The 20,173-nt window shown below is 40.8% G+C and overlaps 1 protein-coding gene across 4 annotated transcripts in view; it reads right to left on the bottom strand.

Annotated features, from left to right (window-relative positions):
- Positions 1-20,173, bottom strand: part of LOC116956544 (C-myc promoter-binding protein-like) — a 133,219-nt gene that overhangs the window by 91,328 nt on the left and 21,718 nt on the right. For all 4 annotated transcript variants that reach the window (XM_076065699.1, XM_076065689.1, XM_076065681.1 and 1 more), the window contains exons 2-4: positions 13,191-13,514; positions 4,393-4,645; positions 496-565 (exon numbers count right to left, since the gene is read on the bottom strand). In XM_076065699.1, the coding sequence (XP_075921814.1) occupies positions 496-565; positions 4,393-4,645; positions 13,191-13,514 (647 nt within the window). The remainder of the gene's footprint in view (positions 1-495; positions 566-4,392; positions 4,646-13,190; positions 13,515-20,173) is intronic.

Raw genomic sequence — 20,173 nt, 5'->3', positions numbered from 1 at the left:
AATGAGCCAATAGCTTCCGTTTCTACAAATTGCAAGAATCTCTTTTCTATGAATAGAAAGCTGTAATGTAATGTTACTCACAATACATCAATTGCATTTACAAGATTAATTGCAGATGACTGAGATTGAGATGTTATCCGCTACTTCACTGACTTTTAAGCTTAAATCAACGACCTTAGTTTCGTCAAGAATCATATTTTTTTGAAATGTAAAATCGATTCATGTTTAACGTGTAGATTTATATTTGTTTAGGGTCCAAGCTTTTAAGTATAAAATTACTGATGAACTTGCACAACTTTTAAACGGCCATCAGTTTAAGTCAAGTCAATATTGGGGGTTGAACTTTAGAAATATTAATCGATTCTTCATGATCTGCATGAGGAAAACACGCTTTTGGTGAAGACATCTTCTGTAAACCTGCAGCCATGTCAAGACACATTGTAGTTATGTTTACAAAGATCAGCTTTCCAATAAAAAGGGATGCCTTGAACTTACCAGCTTTGTAAGCAATGGCATTTGACTTCACCAGAGACTTCTTATAACAGAGGTAAACATCTGAGCCCCACTGCAAGAGAAGATAAATAAATCAATTCAAGATACCAAGCTGCACCAACAAGACAAAACCTTAAAAATGCAAAGCACTCGCCCAACACATATTAGGCTCAGTTAAGCCCCAAAATAAATCACTCCAGATGCAAACCATTCACATTTCCTGAGCAAAAAACATTTAAGCACGAATGCAGAGCAAATGTTTTAAATGCATTCACCACGTGCACCAAAAATGACACCACAGTTGTCCGTGAAATGAGCAGGAAACGAGTTATTATTCCAGATCGATTACGATTAAGCGGAGGAAGCAGTTTGTGCTTGGATAAAAAAAACAAGCAGTACTCTGGGGAAGTAAAAACAAAACGCTAGCCTTTCAACACATGCCACAATAAAGGATGATGAGAGGAGGCATGCAGTGTTCCGTGGCACTCTGGCCCTGACTTATAGTTTGCTTGAATTAGTTTTTTTTTATGACAAGCCACTTTGTTGACCTATCATTTGTGGCCAGGTCTCTTCTGAAAAAGGGGCTATAACGCTCAGTGAGTCTTACCTGGTGAAATAAAAAAAAGTTTAGTTTTTAGTTTAGTTTCTTGAGGTGGCCTTGTGTGAACTGCATCTCTGCCAGACTTACGTTTCCTTTTCCAGAAAAATAGCGAAAAACGAAAGAACGAACCCTTAAAAAAAGCTGTAGTTAAATGTTTCGTAAAAAGTGAATGCTACATATCCTTAGTTCTTTCGGTAAAGTCACGTAAAGTCAACGTGACTTTACCGAAAGAACTAAGAATATGAATTACTGCAGTCACGAAAGCTTTAAATCAAAAAGTGAATGTTACAGTTCACATCTATGCCAAAGTAAGATCAATAAAAAAAGGCTTGCACTTGGTGCGAAGTTCAGAGTCCATGGACAAACTGGCCCCTGCCATATTAATGTGGATTTTGACCACTGGCTCGGAGTCAACAATGGTGATGAGCACGATCTCACGGTGATTTTGGTAGGGAGACACTTTGACTTCTGACTGAATATGCATTGTCTAAGTATAGATTTCACACGCTTCAAAAAACAACAGTAAGAAATTATACAGTATGCGATGGCTATCATATTTATCGGTGGTCATGTGCTTTTTGTATTTGTTTTACAATATATTAACACATAACTACATACAAAAAAATATGATGAATGTCCCACTCTAAACAGGAAACACCATATTCTATTACTGAATGCTGAAGTGTTGCAGTTGATATGTACATGTTAGAGACAGCCCTTTTAGAAATCCACTGCTGCATGAAGGTCTTTCTATACTGTGTGCGGATCGTATGATTATTTTTCCCTACTTAACCACGCTGGGCAGTGCAGGTTGGTTATGGCGACAGTTGATATAATTTATATTATACTCATACGATGACTTCCTGGCCAGGTATTCCCCACAATAAGGATTTTAATTTTAACAGGTTCCCCAAAATAATTATTACCTTTAGAGCAGTGTTTCTCAAACTTTTTTGGCCCATGTACCACTCAGCCGATGAAAACATTTCCCAGACCACCCAGTTTCCCCCACCCCTGGTGACAAAACGCATTCACTTCTCTATAAATACTTGTAACAAAATGATTAATATTACCTGGAACATAAAAACATTTTCTTATGCAGCTATAAAGTTTTTCGAGGGGGGGGGGGGGGGAGCATTTAGATCTTCGGGTTCAGGTAGTTTAATCAGGGTAGTTTACCTAATTACATTTATTAATTAAATATCATGAGTATAATATTAATGAATGTCCAAACCCAAGGGTATAAACATTGTCATTATTGTCCGAATCAACCTGCGTTTGCATGGCAGCCCCGTGGACCACCTGGAGGACCGTCGTGGACCACACTCTCAGAACAACTGCTTTAGACCAACGGAAAATTACAGATGAGACTGAACAAACAACAAAATAGGATTGTAAACCCGAATAATGCTAATTTACCAAATTGCATAGGGGTTGAGCCTTAACGGGCACAGATTATATATTCTTGGTTCTTTCGGTAAAGTCACGTTGAAGGGAAACAATAAAATAACGTGACTTTACCGAAAGAACCAAGAATATGAATCACTGCAGTCACGAAAGCTTTAAATCAAAATTTGACCACAGATTACTTCCCTTGCTATCTACAGAGAAGAAACAAAGATAATAAAATCTATGCTTTTTTTGTAACGTGAGGCCAACACATGTTCGCGTGACAAAGAATCATACTTCCCAAATAAGGTCACGCACATACCACATACTATACAGTAGATATGTTAATTCCTGAAATAATAATACAAATTTATACTGCCACTGAAATGTTAAATGCTTTAATAAATCCACACAGGATTAACTAACGGTTAGATTTAACCACAGTGGAAATAAATATATACAAGGATTTTGCAGATCAGTAGGTCAAAGGCTTTGGCATCAAGCTGCCAAGGAAGGAAATGCTTGACCCTGCTAAATGGGAAGCACCCAAGCTGCTTTTGATCTCAGGAGTTGACCGCAAAACAGCTGTGGCTGCTGCCTCGGAATTCCCAAACATGAGCGCAACATGAAACACATTCCATGTTTCGAAACCGACAGGGCAAACCCAACACGACCCGAAAGCTTATTTCCACCGATAAAATCGAAGCAAGATCTGAATTTTGTAAATTTGCAACACATGCAGCATCAAGTGTTTTAAAAGTCACCATATTTTCTTTTCCTTCATTGAAATTAATTACGTATTTTTTGCATTATTCCAGCGCAATACGGAGTGATATCAGGCCCATTATTTCCGCGAATAGATTTTGGATTCGTTTGAAAGGTTTCTGTGTTCACTTTCACGGTCTCTATCGTCAAGGGAAGATGCATTTACATTTTCTAATCGCCAGATGTGAATCTTGCTGAGACACATGTTAGACTTAATGACTTCCCATAGTCCAAGGCCACCTATATTCTCAAGGTAATCGTCTCTTTGTAGCATTCTGCATACAACATTGATGTAAGTCAGTGTTACATTCACTCCTCTGTGATGCTTTATATCAGAGGATAATGGTGGTTGTGTAACTTGGACGCAGTGCAATCAACTCCACGTTTAAAGTGTGCAGTTTCAATCAGCATGATTCTAGGGCTATATTTTGGGCTCACATCCAATTATAAAGGGGAATGGTAAGAAAACTAAAAACTGCACAGCAGAGATAATGCAGTGCTGTTTTGTTTACATTTCATGTTAATTAATGATCTCAGGTTACGTTATTGTAGACACACACATTGTAAAAACACAAGGCTGAAGATAAATATTATATGTTGAGATGGGTGAACTTCGATGGAATCACTGGGCGAAACTACCACACGATAATAGCTACTTGTGACGGGGGTGGTCATTACAGTAGAACATTGCATATTTTGACCGACCGTCACTCACATATCCGCCCTGACCAATTAACTGCCAATACCCAGTGCAGCATTTATGCATGGCATAACCGTCACCTTCATGATGTATTCACAAATCAAAAACTTTTTCCCATGCAGCAATGTATTTTCAATGGATGAATGGACGTTGAACTTCTTTCACACCACACGTAGCCAACTGTGCTAATCGGAGGGGTGGGAAATCATTGTGTACAAGTGCTCGCTTCAAAATTACAGTCAAGCATCTTCCCAATTTTCAAGCAGTTTGCACATCATTTGTGTCCAGTGGCCTCATTGTAAATGGCGTGGCCGTCATTTTCTAGAAAGCTTCAAAAATGTGACCCTGTCGCAACCGCCTGTTCCTCAACGTTGAGAACGGTGTCGGTAAAAGTGCTGCTAAAAATGACGGATTAAAAGGCGGGCGTGCAACAGCATATATTTACCATGCCGGAGTTCAGGTTGCGGTCAACCTTGCAGAAGGTGTGTGGTGGACTCTCCCCCTTGTTGGCCACAATGACGCATATGTCGGTGACAGCCAGCGTGTTCTGGGCGTTCTGGTCAGTGGCGCGACGGAACGTGAGCAGGATGCGCTGGGACACGGCGCTGCTGTTGTTTACGTTGGCGCAGCGTCCGTACGGGGTGGTCTCGACAAGCTCGCAGCCCGGCCTCAGTCGGTCTTTCCACTCGTACAGGACCCTGCAGGCAACAACAGCGGCGACGATGACGACGCCATTCGCTTGCGAGATGCTCTGCTTGAGTCCAGCCAAAGACGTTCGCTTGGAAACAATATATATTTTTTTAATTGTTCGAATCGCACAGAGGATACGTACACGAACGAAATATATCGGTTGAGCGTCAAAACAATGAGCGATGCCTCAAGGCAGCAGTCTGTTAGGAGTTTGACATTAAAATAATTCATTTCCGTTTTCTGTGACTGGTTGCAAAGAAGATAAAAAAATATATAAAAAGAAATGTTTAAAATTTCACTATTTTAAGGAAGACTTTTGAAGGAATATTTTTAATTACCGTTTTTTTCTGTTGAAAGAAATTTCATACATTTCAATTATTTTTATGAAAAGAAAAAGGAATTATTTTCGAACCATAATCCACAGTAGAATGCGTTCCAGTGAAGTACATTTTTGTGGCGGTGGAAACTACGTTTTATGGTGACCAGCTTCATAATCGCCGCAACCATTGGGTCAACGCATGCCAGAAGACTTGGGTTACCAATCAGACAGGATAATTAAAACCTCAAGCTTTGCCTCCCTATAAAAATGCCTTCCTGAACCATATATGTTATACACTGGAAGGCCTCTAAGACTGCACGTCAGGATTTCCTGTATCCTGCTTCAAACTCCTACAAACATTCCACATGTGCCTATAAAAGTTAAATATGAACATTTGTTTGAAAGCTGTTTTTTATGCTGAAATAAAATAAATCACATGTCTACTTGGCTCTTAGCTACAGAATAATAATTGTGCGCATGCCATCAGTCTGGATGACGTGCATTTAATTACAGTGCATGAACAATCAAATATAAAGGTTCTAAAAATCACTATACAGTACTTATTATAATGAGATACAGTACTGTATATTCAACATTTTTGTTACCTAATATACTACTTATATAAAACGCTCACATCTTTCAAAATTAAAAGTTTTAAATTATTATCTGAAATCAACACTTCATTCAATTGAAACCTCTCAAAGATGTATTATTTTGTTAGTTCCTTCCACATACTCTTTCCCAGAGTCCTGCAATAAAACGTAGCTTTTAATTCACCCCTCCTCCCCCCCCCATGTATTGACTTAATGTTTTAGTGCGAGTAGTACTAGATCATAAAAGAGCCTTCCATTCTCAGAGGCGGACCTTACTACTCAAAGGGACATCAAAGAAGAAGTCTGCCCCACGAGAACAAGCTAGGGCAGCACAGAAAGCTAAACAAACTGGGAGGTGTGGCACTGCATGTAAAGCTTAGGAAGCACAGCAAGAGGTGGGGGAGTGAGGCTCCGCGAATGTTGTTAGTGTTCCTCCTTGTCTGTCTTGTGCCCTTTCACAAGTGAATGACAACGATAGGACACTGAGACGAAGTCCACTACTCATGAAATAACAAATCCCATGAACTGAAGAAGCGGGAGGACAGTAAGCGGGATCAGCTACAAAATATATCCACACATTGCGTAAAAGCCTTTCAATGCAAGAAATGTATAAATAATGAAGACTGCTAAGTCGGCCAATCAAATGCTAATTTTTATGCTAATTCCTTTGTCAAGGCACCTTGTTTCCTCGCACACAGCTTAAAGGTCGCGGTCTGAGCGTGGCTGTGTTTCACTCCGGCGCTGTCCTCGAGACAGCCTGGTCCCTTCACCTGATGAAGGCCGCTTGTGTTGTGGCCGAAACGTCGTGATTTTTGTTGTTTTATTTTTTACCTACGTGACTTTACCGAATAGAACCAAAGAGTATAGGTGTGGGATGGCCTAACTGTATGTGCTTGAACCCAGCTAGTTTCTATAGAGGCAACAGTTTAGTAATGTGGTGAATCACTGCTGTCTATCCTGCTGAAGCACGGTTTAAGCACGAAAGAAGTTCAGCATACAGTGAGGGAAAAAAGTATTTGATCCCCTGCTGATTTTGTACGTTTGCCCACTGACAAAGAAATGATCAGTCTATAATTTTAATGGTAGGTTTATTTGAACAGTGACAGACAGAATAACAACAACAAAATCCAGAAAAACGCATGTCAAATATGTTATGAATTGATTTGCATTTTAATAAGGGAAATAAGTATTTGACCCCTCTGCAAAACATGACTTAGTACTTGGTGGCAAAACCCTTGTTGGCAATCACAGAGGTCAGACTTTTCTTGTAGTTGGCCACCAGGTTTGCACACATCTCAGGAGGGATTTTGTCCCACTCCTCTTTGCAGATCTTCTCCAAGTCATTAAGGTTTTGAGGCTGACGTTTGGCAACTCGAACCTTTAGCTCCCTCCACAGATTTTCTATGGGATTAAGGTCTGGAGACTGGCTAGGCCACTCCAGGACCTGAATGTGCTTCTTCTTGAGCCACTCCTTTGTTGCCTTGGCCGTGTGTTTTGGGTCAATGTCATGCTGGAATACCCATCCACGACCCATTTTCAATGCCCTGACTGAGGGAAGGAGGTTCTCACCCAAGATTTGACGGTACATGGCCCCGTCCATCGTCCCTTTGATGCGGTGAATTGTCCTGTCCCCTTAGCAGAAAAACACCCCTAAAGCACGTTTCCACCTCTATGTTTGACGGTGGGGATGGTGTTCTTGGGGTCATAAGCAGCATTCCTCCTCCTCCAAACAAGGTGAGTTGAGTTGATGCCAAAGAGCTCCATTTTGGTCTCATCTGACCACAACACTTTCACTCAGTTGTCCTCTGAATCATTCAGATGTTCATTGGCAAACTTCAGACGGGCATGTATATGCTTTCTTGAGCCGGGGGACCTTGCGGGCACTGCAGGATTTCAGTCCTTCACGGCGTAGTGTGTTACCAATTGTTTACTTGGTGACTATGGTCTCAGCTGCCTTGAGATCATTGACAAGATCTTCCCGTGTAGTTCTGGGCTGATTCCTCACCGTTCTCATGATCATTGGAATGCCACGAGGTTAGATCTTGCATGGAGCCCCAGGCCGAGGGAGATTGACAGTTATTTTGTGTTTCTTCCATTTGCGAATAATCGCACCAACTGTTGTCACCTTCTCACCAAGCTGCTTGGCAATGGTCTTGTAGCCCATTCCAGCCTTGTGTAGGTCTACAATCCTGTCCCTGACATCCTTGGAGAGCTCTTTGGTCTTGGCCATGATGGAGAGTTTGGAATTTGATTGATTGATTGCTTCTGTGGACAGGTGTCTTTTATACAGGTAACAAGCTGAGATTGGAGCACTCCCTTTAAGAGTGTGCTCCTAATCTCAGCTCGTTACCTGTATAAAAGACACCTTGGAGCCAGAAATATTTCTGATTGAGAAGGGGTCAAATACTTATTTCCCTCATTAAAATGCAAATCAATTTATAATATTTTTGACATGCGTTTTTCTGGATTTTGTTGTTGTTATTCTGTCTCTCACTGTTCAAATAAACCTACCATTAAAATTATAGACTGATCATTTCTTTGTCAGTGGGCAAACGTACAAAATCAGCAGGGGATCAAATACTTTTTTCCCTCACTGTACATGGTTATTGTCGACCTCATCTCATGAGCAAGTGTTGGTCATTGTGTACCATGTAAGACCAATCCTATGTTTGAAATGACCTGAAACTAAGCTATAAAAAAAGTTATGACTGGCCAAAAGTGTGTTGTTAAAAACGTTCTACTTTACCGAAAGAACCAAGAAGATGAATCCCTGCAGTCACGAAAGCTTTAAATCGAAAGTTAAGAACATAGTTTGAATCATTAAAGGAATATTCATTAACTAATCCTGCATATAAGTAAATATCAAATCTTATTGAATTTAATTTAAAAACGGCACAGGTCCGTGTAAATGTGGTAGATGTGCTCGATATTCAGCAAAGCTCAGACTACCACGACAACTATTTAAATTGATTACAATTGCTTATGCTCATAAATTGACATTTGATTTGGTTTAAAGTGACATTTCATACCTCGTCTATCTCCTTTCACCAATGCAGAAATAACAGTTAATTTTATTGATCACATACATTATGCATCATTGTTAGACATTCACATTGGGAAATGGATTACTCTTTAAAACAGAAATGTGATCTACCAAATGATTATAATCTAAAATATAAACAAGTGTAAAATATTTTTTTTTCCAAATTGGTTACTAATTCAAGATTGCAAATTAAAGGGCAAGCAATGAATAACTTCATCTGAAGTGATGTGCATCCAGGATATATGCTTGACATAATGGTACATCATCTTTTCAAATTATGATTAACTTAAATTTAGTGGAAAACAATGCTTTGTAAATGTGCATTATTCAGCAAGTACAACATTTGTAATAATCGCTCATTTGTTTTATTTCATGCTTAAACATTTACTTAAAATAATGCATTTCACAACTTGTTATTTTGTAGTGCTGTTTATTTTTCCCATGGGTGATTTATTAATACGTACATATTTACTCCAGTTGTTAAGTATGGTTGATAGTAAAATCATGTTGACGGATAATTTGAGTGGGTGCCAGTAAAAGTTCGTTTACATGACCAACATAACATGTTAGCGGTGATGCACATTCCAAAGACTGTGGACACTCTGTGACCGTATCAAGAGCCTAAATCCCAAACTATAGAATTAAACAGAACTAAATTGTAAACAAAATCCAGCCGAGAGGCATTGTGACCGAACACTTGACTCCCAATCGGAAAATGATGAGTTCAAATCTCATTCAGAAAGTGACTCAGCCGATCATCTCTCTGGGGTTCAAAAATAACTACCATAATAAAGGTTTTTGAGTTAGATCGCGTTATTTATAAATGTGTCGTAACCCTCCACCACCCGACACGGCCAAACAATAAAAATGTGTCACGTTTACAAAGGACAAATAGTTCACTACTTTAGCCCACCGGTGTGTTAAAGAGTGAATCAACATCATTTAAAATATGAGTACGACGTTTCGCTGGTAATTACATCCAGCATCATCGGGCAATTCGCCAGAATGGTAAAGCCCTCACTTGCTCCCGGTCTTAAATAGAGCAGCAGGGTGACGTCATCATTTAACTCATTCAGGTGCAGTGATTTGAGGCGGAGGGGGGGTATTGTAATTATATAATCGATTGGTAATCAATCAACGGTTCTGATTAGTAATGAGTTGTAGATTAGTAATTTGTTGTAATGTGTGTTATTGTGATTATATGCTACGTTAGTAGTCCGTTAATTAGTATGTGTTTCCCCTATAAGGAATTGTAGCATGTATTATTTAATAATACGCTTCCAAGCCGCACTAAGCCTGTAGCTGTCAGAGAGATTAAAGTTATTTCTATTTCTCTCAATTTCAATTGATTCTCTAATTAGTTTTTGCTAGTAATAATGAGTTTTACACAACACTTCAACGTTATCAAAATCAATTGAGTGTCCTTGTTGACAAGCATGTTCTGCCACTGCCGACAATTGTGTTTGAGATCATTTAATATTTCTTTGGTGTTCTTTTAGTCTTATGCTGATGTTACGTCCCGTCTGTCCAATATAGCATCTGCCACATAAACAGTTAATCCGATATACACCTTCTGTTGAAATTAGGTAATTCGTCTTTAGTGCAAGATACTAGGTTTTTTAATTTTGTGTACTGTACCAAATCTTACTGTAATGTTTTGCTTTTGCAAAACACGGGCTAATTTGTCAGTTACTCCTGAGATATATGGAATTTTTATTCTTTTAACAATCTGATCGCTTTCAGCAGTGTTGCTTTGCGATCGTGATTTGGCATTCAGTGCTCTGTTAATTTGAGTATTATTGTAGCCATTCTGTCGTAATGCTTCTTTAACGTGTTTGATCTCCCTCACTAGACTTTCACCATCTGACACTGTTTTAGCCCGATGTATGAGCGTCTTGATAAGAGATGATTTCTAAGCTAGATGATGATGCGAATCTGCCTTCAGATAGGCATCAGTGTGCTTTTGCTTTCTGTTAACGCTGTATGTTATTTTACCGTTTAGGCCATGTCCAAGCAAAATATCTAGGAACGGGAGTGTGTTATTCACCTCCATTTCCATGGTGAACTGGATGACCGGGTTTTGTGCATTGAGATGATTTAGAAAATCATTAAGTGTATCTTTACCATGTGGCCAGACAACCAAAGTGTCATCCACATATCTAAACCAAAAATTATGTTTTTAATGTGCTCGAGGCAAGTGCTCTTATTTCAAAGTTTTCCACGTACAGATTTGCTATAGCAGGAGATAAAGGAGAGCCCATTGCTGCTCCTTCCTTTTGTTTAAAGAAATCCCCTCTCCATAAGAAGTAAGTATTATTTAAACAATGGTCAGCAAGTTTCGGAATATATTTTGGTAAACCTGTATTCTTTACTAGTGTATCAAGTAATTTAAAGGATTCGTTCACTGGAACCTTAGTGAATAGAGAAATCACGTCAAAATTTACCTTAGTGAATAGAGAAATCACATCAAAATATATAACTAAACAAATACAGCCCTACATCGGTAGGACATCTTCATTCATAAGAAATTCAGAACATCTTGTGAATGTGATTAAAGATATTAAACTTAATCCTAATGATATTCTGGTAAGTTAAAGAAGCATTACGACAGAATAGCTACAATAATACTCAAATTAACAGAGCACTGAATGCCAAATCACGATCGCAAAGCAACACTGCTGAAAGCGATAAGATTGTTAAAACAATTAAAATTCCATATATCTCAGGAGTAACTGACAAATAAGCCCGTGTTTTGCAAAAGCAAAACATTACAGTAAGATTTGGTACAGTACACAAAATTCAAAACCTAGTATCTTGCACTAAAGACAAATTACCTAAATTATCAACAGAAGGTGTATATCGGATTAACTGTTTATGTGGCAGATGCTATATTGGACAGACGGGACGTAACATCAGCATAAGACTAAAAGAACACCAAAGAAATATTAAATTATCTCAAACACAACTGTCGGCAGTGGTAGAACATGCTTGTCAACAAGGACACTCAATTGATTTTGATAACGTTGAAGTGTTGTGTAAAACTCATTATTACTGGCGAAGACTAATTAGAGAATCAATTGATAGAAATAACTTTAATCGCTCTGACAGCTACAGGCTTAGTGCGGCTTGGAAGCGTATTATTAAATAATACATACTACAATTCCTTATAGGGGAAACACATACTAATTAACGGACTACTAACGTAGCATATAATCACAATAACACACATTACAACTAATTACTAATCTACAACTCATTACTAATCAGAACCATTGACTGATTACCAATCAATTATATAATTACAATACCCCCCCTCCGCCTCAAATCACTGCACCTGAATGAGTTAAATGATGACGTCACCCTGCTGCTCTATTTAAGACCGGGAGTAAGTGAGGGCTTTACCATTCTGGCGAATTGCCCGATGATGCTGGATGTAATTACCAGCGAAACGTCGTACTCAAATTTTAAATGATGTTGATTCACTCTTTAACACACCGGTGGGCTAAAGTAGTGAACTATTTGTCCTTTGTAAACGTGACACATTATTACTGTTTGGCCGTGTCGGGTGGTGGAGGGTTACGACACATTTATAAATAACGCGATCTAACCCAAAAACCTTTATTATGAATAATATTGGTCGCGAAAGCCTACGTGTTAAATTAAATAACTACCACTTTGTGGGAAATTAATATATAAGTTTCACCCAATGTCCATTGGACACAATGTGTAAATTTTTTGCCATTTTTAAATATTAAATAACTGCTTAAATAAAATATAATTATTTCATAATTTTAATTTGTAACAGGGCATAGTTTTTACTCGGCATTGGTCAGTGAGAATAACTCGGAGGACGTTGAACTACAGAAAATATCTGAGGCAGCCAGGCGGTGAGGTGCCAACAATTGCCCATGTATTAGTAGGTATAAATATTAATACACTTTCAAGATGTTTTCAGCCAATTAATGAGTGTGCATGCACGTGAGATGAAACCCGAGCACCTGGAGAAACCCTACGCATAAGAGGGGGCAACACTATCCCATATTGATGTAACAGCTGGAGTCCACATTTGCTGTACTGCCTTCTCCTGGCAAGCCAGAGTGGCACCTCAATGCCCATGGGAAAGGAGTTTCACAACATTTGTACTATCCACCAACCCACAAGAGTAATAATTGTTCGTAACTAAAAAAAAACATAAGGTGTCGCATGCAAAATACGAAACAAAACAATCCTTACGCATGTAATTCCCCTGCTGGATGAGGGCATCCCCACACTGCGGATCGTGGCAGTTAATGACCATACTTCACCACGTTGATCAGTGCATGTTGGTGTTGGGCTGTACATATGACCATAGTTTTACCATGCTTCAAAACTGGATGCCTTCCGAAGTATTATGAATTCAGGTCATGGTGTTTTGGTCTCCGATGCATTTTCGAAGTTGCAGAACAAGCTCCCGAATGTGAATCAAAACGTCACACGCACATCATGTTCAGCAAAACGTGGTACACCCCAAGTACGCATGGGAGAACTGCACAGCGTAAACATACGCAACATGTTATCCCCCCCCACACCCCGATGTTGACTTGATGGAGAAAACTCACCCAAGGTCGGTGAGCGGAGGTTTGTCCCTGCCCCTCCGGTAGCACAAGTAGATCTGTGGACTCTTGAGGCTGCCGTGGTTGAGGTCGGCGGGCAGGCCCAGCGGCGTGCTCTCGATGCACGTGAAGCCCTGCGGCACCTCCTCGCCGTGTGACTTCACGATGACGGCCACATCTGTGATGGGAGCCTTCGGCCGGGCGGTGCGCGGTCCCCCGTCCGATTGGCTCATCTCCTCCTCCAGGGGCCGCGACGTGTCCGTCAGGCCGGCCAGCACAAAGTAGTCCGCCACACGGGGGCCCTTTTCTTCCAGCATGCTGGAACAAAGGCTGGCGATGAAAAGGGTTTCACTTGTTAAAACAGGCGTGAACGTATCCTTAGTACATACACGAGCGACCCTGCTGTGTGTGGTGTAATGGTTAACACACTAGGCCTCAAGTGGTGTTATGTTGAGAGCTGAAACAATGGAGCAAGTTTTTTTAACCCCCCCCCCTCGCCCACCTATGTCCACCCAGCAGTTAATAGATTAGTAGGTTGTGTGTGATGGATTAAGAGAGCAGGCCAAATACACTTTAAAGGGGCTCTCTAGAGCTCCCGCTAGTGGAGATGCTTCTACCAGCAGTGGCGTGAGCAAGAACATTCAGGGGGGCACCTTTATTTTTTTCCTTTTGCGTGAAAAAATTAGGCAGCTGTGCAGTGTTTTTGTTTAGCATGCATAATGCACAAGCGCTATCTTGACAAATTAATGCCATGGTCCATTTGGCAACAATAAAGCAGTTAATTTGCAAATTTACTCGTAACAACATTTACAGAATGTGCTACCTTAACCACGGTGTCTCGAGGTCACGCCAGACCACATTACACACTCGTGATCTGAGTTTTATTATAAAGCCAATTATATTCTTGGTTCTTTTGGTAAAGTCACGTAGAAGGGAAACAATAAAATAATAAAAATATAAAACAATAAAATTCTCACGACGTTTCGACTGCAACACAAGCAATCATCATCAGGTGTGAAAACCACAACAAGAACGTTTTCTTGTTTGTGTTGCGGTCGAAACGTCGTGAGAATTTTATTGTTTTATATTTTTATTATTTACCGAAATAACCAAGAATATGAATCCCTGCAGTCACGAAAGCTTTAAATCAAAATAAAAAGCCAATTATTAAAACCATTATTAAACATAACTGGTAACAATCAGCCTGGCGTTCATCTCGTATCTGTCCTGACACTGAAGTTAGCGTCACGATAACGGTCCTAATACTCTTACGATCCCCCAGGGCCTGTGGTCTTGAGACTCTCTTGAGACCGTGGCGTCACACCAGGAAGTGCCCCGTTTGCATCCGGCCACTTGAAGCCACAGTCTGATGCAATTATCCGAATTTCACCCTCATTTTGTTCATGGGAAAAAAAAAAACATGCGGGAGATGAAGCGAAGGGTTCCTCTCCTGCTCTCGCTTGTCCAGAAGCCATGGCTCAGGCAAAAAGAGTAGTCCGTTTGCGGTCACGTTCAACATAACACCACTTGAGGCACCATGGCAATATGCACGTTCCCACTGTTTTTCGGAGCAGACAGGAATTGCACCACCGAACCTTTCTCACTGGAGAGATGAGGAATATGAGTCATGCTCATTAACAATTAATATAAAAGTGGGTGATGCAACCTTGTTTTTGTTTTACACAGACATAGCTCCATGTTTTTGGCCCATGGCCAGCCACAATTCGCAAGAGACCTTTGTCTCCCTCTTGTACACAACAGAGATAAATTATGTTGTGTTGGCTGCTCTATTGTAAGTGCCCCCCCCCCTCCCCCGGCTCTAAATGAACGTTTTTCTTATCCGTCACTCTTTTTATCTTGGAATCTTTAGGGGAAATTAGCATATAGGAATAATTACAGTTTGCGGCCGCGGCCGCTGCCTGCTGCAGACAAAAACGTTTTAATATAAAAGGTGAGGAAAATACTGCCGATTATCTTTGCATCCTCTTTATATCATAATCGAAGAGCTATTAGGCAGGTAATACCCCATCAATTATTTACTGATTGGATGTAAATGCATATTTTCTTAAAACTGTAAGAAAGCTTTTTCTCAAATCCATATGACAGTAAATCTTCAGGCAGGTTTTAGAGGACATCATCTAGCCACATGTTCCTCCTTACAAACCTAAACTGTGCAACGCATTGGCTTTTATGTGAGCATGATGCAGACTACGTGATGAGTGCAGCTCAGTCATTCAAAGGCCTCATTTACACCTGGAGAAAACACTGGGTCAGCAACTGGACAGGCGGTGAACCCACCCGTGATGTCATGTCGGCCCCCTGGCACGAATACTAACGCTGAATGAGCTCACAATCACACTGCTCTTCTTTACTGCTTTTGTTTTACAGCTGGACAGAAAGGGAGTAATGATACTGACAACGCATGCATCCACACGTAAGGATTCCCATAAATACGCACAAGTTTACCTGCATAATTGCCCAGTGGTACGAATTTCACCCTCATAATGGAGACCCCTTTATATGGAAATAAGTGGCAAAAATTGATAAATTAATACATTAAGATAACAATACTATGTTTTCTTCTCTCTACCATTACAGCAGACGAGCACAATAGAACCGGTGATGGGGGCGCTGTGGGCTCCATCAATGAGCAGAAAAGATCATGAGTAAGGTGGCGGCAGCAGCAGCAGCAGCCACTCACTGACACGCTTTAGCATCTTTGAAGGCATGGGCTGCGTGTGCGGAATGTCATGATCTATCACTGTGGAATGTCTTGTATCCCAGTTACCAGGCCAACACGGACTAAGAGGAACTGCACAAATAAGCTGAAAATGTTGGAAAAAATGTTTTTCGATAAATGAATAAGCGTGTTGAAATCATCTAATGTTGACAGGTCAGCATTGGCAAAGTGAGCTGTCAATGTTTAGACCACATAGTTCGCACGCCATTGAATTGTGATGACTAACAGGAAAGCCCCACTGCAGGGCTACACAACATTTTTTAGAAAGTGCAGTTAGCTGTTTCTATGGGACTGATTTTTTCCAAAAACATTGGTATGTGAACCAGCAATGAGCACAATGCTTAATCATATATGCACCTCCGATTAGCACAACTGGCTACGTACTGTGCGAAAGAAGTTCAACATATACATGCATGTCATTAAAACAAGTTAAGTTATTATTGTACAATCCAATACAATTTGGATTTAGCGAGTATCTTAATAAAGCCGCAGTTCAAACTGTTGTACAGAAACGGTGAGCATATTTTACTTGTGGAAGCAGTCAGGCATAGGCTGAAGTAAAAACCAAGCTCTTAAACCAGGACTTGAGAAGGGCCAAGGGAGTCAACAGCTCAGATGGGTCGGGGAAAACAAATTCCAGACCATGGGACAGTGGAGTTTTTACAGCAGGGCTTTGAAACCCTTTCCGAGTGAGGTGCCACAATGAGAATATCCCAGCTCCCAGTGGGATTAAAGGGGGCCATGTGAAAACTTAACAAACGTGACGTAGTGTTGGTGAACAATGTGGGTGTGGTAGCCAGTTCATGGTGAACAGCCCATCGAGTGTTTGATTACCACTCTTTGGTTCTTTCGGTAAAGTCACGTAGATATAAAAACAAATAGCTAATAGATCACGACGTTTCGATAGCAACACAAGCCATCGTCTTCAGGTGAAACAATACAGCAGGCGGACTGCTGAGGCAGGAGGAATAGTAGCGAGAGAGCTACTGCAACGAGAGGTTATATATGTTTGTGGTGGGTACAACCCAAGTGTACGTCGGCGGGGCTAGGGATGAAATTTGCAAGTAAATGTAAGGCTCGCAAACGTCGGCTAATCCGAGGGGGGGAGGGGCTGCCGTAACGGGCGAGAGGGTGGGGATGAAATTTACAGAGGGAACAAGGTGATAGAGAGAAAAAAAAGATATCAAACTTAGCAAACTTAGAAATGTAATGCAACTCAGAGAGTCGGCCAACACAACAGTTGACACTTTACCTGGTTGATCAACGTCCTTCCAAAGATTGCTACATTTTGCATCCACCCTCTCGGTTCAAGTAATGTCTGAGTTGTGTGGAAATCCTCCCCGTAGAGGCGGTTCAATCTTGATTTGAAGCTTTTGTGACAGCAGGAATTTATACTCTGGTTACTTCGGTAAAGTCACGTACCCTTGGGTTGTACCCACCACAAACATATATAACCTCTGGTTGCTGTCGCTCTCCCGCCACATTTCCTCCTGCCTCAGCAGTCCGCCTGCTGTGTTGTTTCACCTGAAGACGATGGCTTATGTTGCTATCGAAACGTCGTGATCTATTAGCTACTTTTTTTCTATCTACGTGACTTTACCGAAAGAACTAACCAGTATTAATTCCTGCAGTCAAGAAAGCTCCAAATCAAGATTGTTTGATTACCCTTGATGTGCTTTGGCTGTCCCAGGAATGCCCCAAGTATAGGGCATCACGATGGCAAGATGTTAACTACCTTGCCTGGTATACAAGTCGTGGGTTCGATCCCGACCCTGACGCCTGCTGTATATTTCGAGTGTGTCTCTCATCTCGTGGTCGTGTGGATTTTTCTCTGGGTCCTCCAGTATTTGGCTGCTATACATTTCCACATGATAAGCCGTTTGTGTGCCAGGTCGCTTCTGAAAAATAACTATATAGAATCCATAAGTTTTTTTGGGTTAGATCGCGTAAATATATAAATGTGTCGTTAAGCCACCACCCGACAAAGCCAACTAGTAAGGTTTGTCACGTGAACAGAACGTGGCCAATTCGCCACTAGTACAGCACACCGGTGTGTTGGAGAGCCAAGCCACAACATTTACAATCCGAGTACGACGTTTCGCCAGTAATTACAACTAGCTTCATCAGGCGAAATGTTTTTAGATAAATGAATAAGCAACTAGCTTCATCAGGCGACAGCCTGATGAAGCTAGTTGTAATTACTGGCGAAACGTCGTACTCAGATTGTAAATGTTGTGGTTTGGCTCTCCAACACACCGGTGTGCTGTACTAGTGACGAATTGGCACGTTCCGTTTACGTGACAACCCTTACTAGTTGGCTGTGTCGGGTGGTGGCGGGTTTTAACGACGCATTTATATATGTATGCGATATAACCTAAAAAAAACCTCGATGGATATTGTTCGCGAAAGCCTACGTGTTAAACAGAGCCATGTAGCTCAGTGGGGTTACCTAGTATAATAAAGAGTTTAGTTTCCTTCAGTCATCGGTCTGTCAAAATCACAAGGTCGGTCGTATTAGGCACACAGGCCACACCCATCGGTATATAAAGTAATATTAATACTTTTACAAGACTAATCAATGGAGAACTTGGATAGGTGGCCGTCTGGACAGGTTATTCAAAAAGACACTTTACATTTACAAAAAAAAGTCCCTTATTTTACATACAATTTGATGAGGATGTGTGGGAAATGTTATGTAATCATGAGCAATCATAACCAGTTAAAAGGCGCTGTTGTAAGCAGGCACACAAGAGCTTCTGCTCGAGCTACCACTGCCTTAATGTTGAGCTGTCTCACCCCATCTGGATTAAAATCATAGAAGCAAACATGAGCAATACAGTAGAGCCCACGGCTTTCCATATGCATTCCTTCAGCTGTGTATCTAAATATTGAGGCTGCCCCAGGAATGCCCCACATGTAGGTATATATTAGCCATGCAATGATTCAACCCCTTGCAATCCCATGCATTTTCGAGACATGACCCCATAATTATACGCAAAATTTACGAATGTAAAACAATCGCTTCTTTAGCATACATCGTGAGTGGAAGAACATGTTTTAACCGATTACTCGATATTTTGTTACATGCTTATTATTTATACTGCAGCATACAGCCTATATTGGGGGGGGGGGAGTAGCACAGCAGTTAAATGCCCTGCACGATGAACCATACAGCCCGAGTTTGATTCCCAGTGACGGCTAATATCAGTGGCGAATGATATCCGAATCAGTCCAGGGTCCCCCTTTCACCAACCTACCCTGACCAGCATGGCGAATTATGATCAATCCCCATGACCGAAATGCATGGGGCCTGGGACTTCACCACATATATTAATTCGAGTTATAGTGGATCCAACAGCACCATTCGCTCCTAAGTGACGGCCACGTCACGACAGTGATTGTGACAAGCTAGGTGCGATTTCAAGTCACGTGAAGTGTCAAAGACTTTCTGGCAGGAGGACACTGAACAAACCCCCAGGTGTTATGAGTTCATGAAGATGCCTGCACTTACTAGAAAAAGCTGGATTTGAGCATGACCTCGGACAACACACAAGCGCTGCTCACAAAAGAAAGCAGGAGCCTTTTGAGCAAGAATAATAATAAACAGGAAACAAATGCTTGTGGGTGGTGCCTGCGCTGGCTACCCATTGTTGTGACCACTGCTATTGATAACCGACGGCAATCCAATAATAAACAGTACTGCCACGGCCAGCAGCAGGCAACATCAAGACAGCAGAAAAGTGTTTGTAATGAATTGGACAGTAGCAGGCAGCTGCTGCACTGTACTCTGACATGTAAAGACGTATCCCTGTTTTTGTTTTAAATAAAGATTGTTTAAATCCATTCCACAAACGTTCCGATTACAAAGCAATTGTACGTACAATTGTTTGCATATGTACTGTTGTAAGCTGGACCATTAAAAAAATATTTCGTTATCAATGGAAAAAAAACAAGATTTACAATGTAAAGAAATAATAATACACAATACTACAGTGGAAGGGGATGCTGACGTGGTGTAATTGTTAGTACACTGGACTGGCAATCAAGAGAACGCTTGTTCCACCTCCCAGCGCTGCAGTTGAAACAATCGGCAAGTTCTTAAATCTCCCGACTCTATCCACGTGCCAGTTTAAACAGGGACATCTCACATTCTTAGCTCTTTCGGTAAAGTCACGTTGAAGGGAAACAATAAAATAATAAAACATATATAAAACAATAAAAATTCTCACGACGTTTCGACCATAACACA

The sequence above is a fragment of the Petromyzon marinus genome, chromosome 1 (assembly GCF_048934315.1).
Source record: "Petromyzon marinus isolate PM22_M1 ecotype Great Lakes invasive population chromosome 1, UKy_Petmar_22M1.pri1.0, whole genome shotgun sequence".
Classification (NCBI taxonomy): Eukaryota; Metazoa; Chordata; class Hyperoartia; order Petromyzontiformes; family Petromyzontidae; genus Petromyzon; species Petromyzon marinus.
This window is presented reverse-complemented; position numbering and strand designations above follow the sequence as displayed.